This window comes from Pteropus vampyrus, unplaced genomic scaffold, assembly GCF_000151845.1.
Source record: "Pteropus vampyrus isolate Shadow unplaced genomic scaffold, Pvam_2.0 Scaffold717, whole genome shotgun sequence".
NCBI lineage: Eukaryota > Metazoa > Chordata > Mammalia > Chiroptera > Pteropodidae > Pteropus > Pteropus vampyrus.
In genome coordinates, this window is record NW_011889498.1 from 25,260 (window position 1) to 29,780 (window position 4,521).

The 4,521-nt window shown below is 65.0% G+C and overlaps 1 protein-coding gene across 1 annotated transcript in view; it reads left to right on the forward strand.

The window, feature by feature from the left end:
- Nucleotides 1–4,521, forward strand: part of LOC105309328 (tensin-3) — a 57,938-nt gene that overhangs the window by 21,107 nt on the left and 32,310 nt on the right. The window contains exon 8 of the mRNA XM_023526142.1: nt 4,415–4,515. Within this exon, the coding sequence (XP_023381910.1) occupies nt 4,415–4,515 (101 nt within the window). The remainder of the gene's footprint in view (nt 1–4,414; nt 4,516–4,521) is intronic.

The following is a 4,521-nucleotide window of genomic DNA, read 5'->3' on the forward strand; positions in this document are numbered from 1 at the left end:
CCACTTGGGGAAGCCAGCGACTCCCACCCCTGGGTGTCACGGTGCCGGGCCCATGGCAGGTGCTGGAGGGAGGGAGCCTCGTCTTCAGAGCACCAGCCCTCTCATCCTGTTCTCCCCCTTCCCACCTCCCCATGGGGTGCCGGGGACATGCACCTGCCTCCCCTCCCTCTCTCTGCTGTCCCTGTCCCCAAGCTGGCTGTCCCTGGCACGGGCCGAGTAAGCACTGGTGACGGTTCCTGGAGACACGTTTTCTGTTTTCTCCACAGAAGACTTGCGGGGAGTGCACTGTGCCTCCTTCAAAGTGACAAGTTGCTTTTCAAGCAAATCTGTCATGAGGGTAGAACAGAGAGTTCGTGGGTTCAGGATGCAGGAAAGGAAGGTTCCAGATGGCTTGGTGAACCCGCGGGATTGTCCCACCTTTGTTGTGAGCTCGTTTTTGTTGGCAGCAGGGCTGAGAGACAGCTGAAGGTGTCATTGGTACCGCTGGTGGCCTAGTGGTTGGCACTTCGAAGGAGCACCTCCCTCTGGCGGGTCCTTCACCCACCTGTGTGCACACACCTGTGAGCGCAGGCGGGCGTTGGTGATCCGTGTTCGGTCATGATGGGAAGGAATATTCTCGTCTCTTTTTTTGGCCTTCCTCATTTTTTTAGATTACTTTGGCAGTGTTTCTGAGAGTCTCTCCCCCTCCCTGTGAGAAAGCCCGCTTCAGAAGCGGGTTGGGTGTCAGGAATGGTCACCGGTGGCCAGGGTGGGGGGCCTGTTGCTGCGGTCACTGCCCTTTAATGAGGCGAGACTGTCCTGTGTGTGTTCCTCCCAGCTCTTTCCCAGAAGCTGCCCCTCCTGGTGTGTGGCCAGGGCTGTGTCTGTGTGTCCAGTTGCTCAGTAGCCGCAGGGCATCCGGGATCCTCTGGAAGGGGCCTCGGTTCTGGTCGGCGGAAGTGGGCGGGGGAGGGGAAAGGGATGCAGAGGCCACTGGGGAGCGTCCTGTGCTGGGACACAGGCTCTCCCGCCGCGGCCACCGCTGAGAAGCTGTGGGTGTGGGCTGTCGCTTCCGTCTACCTCCTGTCTGGGGATCAGCGTCCCCATCTGCACGGGGAGGATCTGTGCAAACTGCCCCGCGTCCCTTGGAGGCGGAGGCACCTAGTTAAACGTGTCGTCTACGTAAGAGATGCCCGGGCAGATGAGGCTCCGACCCCGCCTTCCAGAGCTCGGTCCTCGTCCGCGCCCGCTGTGCAGCCTGCATCACCCCTGGCCTCACCCTCCCTGCCCCAGGGGGCTGGGGGCTGGGGCAGTGGCAGGGCCGCAGGTGGAGCATGGGCTGTGTCTGTTCTGTGAAATGACTTTCTGCGTCACTCCGACCTGGACCGTCACAGGGGCACGCTGCCACCGGCGAAATGGGCTGTCCCTAAGGGTGTCTCTAGGCCTTGGGGGCCTCACACAGCTCGTGGACTCATGTTGTGTGTTCCAGGGGGTGGGCAGCGTGTGCCCCCCGCCTGCCGTCACCTGCAGCCTTCACATGGGGCCCGGCACACAGGACAGCAGCCTGGCGTGGGCCAGGTCACCGTCCTGCCCGTGGAGGAGCGGCTTACAGGCGGGGGGCCTGCCCTGGCCACCCCTGCAGCTGTGCAGCTGTGCGCGTGAGCTAGGGGCGGCCCCCTCAGCTGGCAGCAGGACAGCTGTGTGCCAGGCGTCTGCTCCCCCCGGCCCCCCACCGTGCGCCCAGACAGCGTGTGCAGACAGCACCTGGCCCTGCCCTCCCTGCCCCTGGGACATCGGCCTGAGCCGTCAGCGAATGCGGGGGACAGCAGCCAGTCCTCAGCCCTCCTCCCCGTCCCGCGGCCGACTTCCCGTCCTCGACCACAGGGCACGGGTGGCGTGGGTGTCCATGGCGTGGGTCTTTGGTGCTCCGTGTGCTAAATGCTCACACTCGAGCCAGTGACCGCCCGGAGGGGACGGCCGTGTTCCACACGCTCATCATTGTTTTAAAGAGCAGGGTCACCCACCGGTCCCCGGCAGGATGCCAGCCTACTCCTGGCGTTCGCGCTGGCCCTCGTGGTGACGGGCACTCTGGGGCTGCATCCCAGCTAAGATCAGAGTCCTGTGCAGCTCGCTCTCGGCTTCCGTTCTGGTTCTGAGTTGTCTTGCCAGTTCGAAGAACGTGGAAGTTGTGTGTGCCCGGTCCTTGCCGCATGGATTCTGCCTTCTGCACACGGGCACGCACACATGTGTGCACTCACAAACATGCACACGTGCGTACACATGGACGCATACACACGTGCGCACACATGTGCACACATGCACACACGTGTGCCCGCGCGCACACAGACACTCAGCATGTGTGCGCATGCACACACACGGATGCATGCACATGTATGTGTGAGCGCACACACACACACACACACACACACACACACACACACACACACATTGGGCTGTGGGGCCCTGTGGTCCACCCTGTGGCCGGCCGCCCGCCCGGGCCTGGCGTGGCCCGACTCGGGCCCCTCGTGGTTAGCCTGTGGCTCTCACAGAGCAGGACTGGCAGCCAGAGCCGCCTGCCTTCACCTCTCGCCCCGTAAGTGGAAGGGACAGCCCCAAGCTGCCAGGTCTCGGGATACTTGGGTCTCCCAAAGACGGGATCCCAGCAGAATCCAGCTAAACAGTGTCTCCGCAGGGCTGTGGACACCCCTCCACGTGCCGCTCAGACCTCCACGTGGACCCCCTGCACCCTCGCCTCACAGCTGGGTGTGCAGGGCTGGCGGGCACACACTGGGGGCCAGGCCAACGCCTGCCTGAGCCCCAGGCCCTGCTTCTCCAGCGGCTGTTCTGATGGGCCCGACAGCCCGTGGCCGAGTGAGTCACATGCAGTGACAGTTTGTGCAGTCACGTTGGGTGGCACCTGCGTGAGCCTCGTAATTCTGAGCCTCGTCCCTGGGTGCCCTGGCGTTGGCTCGTGGAGCTCCAGGCCCTGGTCTTGCTGCCGGGCCGTGCGGTGTCACGGGCGAGCGGCCAGTGCTCCCTGGGCAGGCGGGTGGCAGGCGCAGGGCTTTGGGCTCCCAGCAGCTCCTGGCCTCGGGCAAGTGACCGACCATCCAGGAACCACCTTCACCTGTGAGACGGGACAGCCCTGCCTGCCATGTGGGTCGTGCCCTGACTGCTGGAGGAAACGTGCCAGGTGCCTGCCCTGCAGGGGTGTCCAGCGACGCCAGCTGTCACCGACCCGCTGCCGCTGTCACTCCAGGCTGAACTCAGCACCTGCCCTTCCTTAGAAGCTGGTCACAGCTGTCTGGCTCCCGTGCTCTGTGGGTCCTTCGTCCCCAGCCCTCCCGCCAGGTTCAGCTGCAGGGCGAGGGAAGCTGGGGTTCCAGGCCCGCTGTACCCCGAACTTCCACCCCATCGCTTTCCTCTGCTTCCTCGGGCGCATTTGCAGTAAGAAGCTGGGGTCACGTGTGCTCACAGCACAGAACCCCAGGTGCCCCCCGGTCTCTGTCCCGAAAGTCGCAGGAGCCGCCGACCACAGCCCGGCAGCCTAGCAGTATAGCAGCTCGCTCCTGGGCAGCTCCAGGTCCAACGCCAGGACACGGCTGCCCTGAGGCCCCAAGAGCGTGGGCCACGCCCTCCACAGGCCCCTGTCCTGGTCACCCGGGAGGACAGAGAGGAGGGAGGTGCTGACGGCCAGCTTCCGGGGCTGCTGGGAGCCTCCCCAGCGCCCCCAGGACCCAGGCCGTGGGCACCTGCCCGTCCACAGTGGGCAGCCATAATGATGACAGTAGTAGAGGCCCCCACTTCCTGCCCACATCCGAGGCCTCATTTTCGTGTGACCGTCCTGGGGTGTGGGAATCAGCACGCGAATGTTCCCGAGTCCTGCACAGTCATTGGGACCCCCCCCTCGGCCCGAGGATGCTGTACCATGGGAGGCCCAAGGCCAGTGCCCGCCCTACTTGTCCAGCGCGTGACGTGCTTAGGGCTTAGCGGGTCTGAGTGTGGAGGGGACGGCGGGTTCGGGGAGCAGATGTTCTGGCTGACGAGGATGTGGCGCGTGGCCCGAGCCTGAGCAGAGGCTTGGGAGGCGCTGGCAGGTGTGTGCAGGCAGGCTTTCTGGCGCCCGGTCCGTTCTTGACCAGTGGGGATTTTTGAGCTGAGTTGAGCTGAGCTCAGCATTCAAACCGAGGGTGAAAGTAACAGTGAGCCATCAAGGCGAGTGGCTCCACGGGGGACCCCGGGGTTCCCCAGGTGACTGGCCCTGAGCCCCGGGCAGGATGTGCAGAGCTGGCCGCCGCCGACTGCAGACGCCTCCTGTTAGTGCTCGCGTGCAGAGCGGGGGGCCCGGTTAAGGCTCCGCCGGGACCTGCTCTGTGGGCTGGAGGTTCCCCGGTCAGAGCCCCCCTCACTGACAGCCGTCCGCTCTCTCCCACAGTGCTGCACACGCAGGGCCCCGTCGACGGCAGCCTGTACGCCAGGGTGAGGAAGAAGAGCACCCCAGACCCCGGCGTGCCCGGGGGGGCCCCGGCCGGCCCCGCCGCC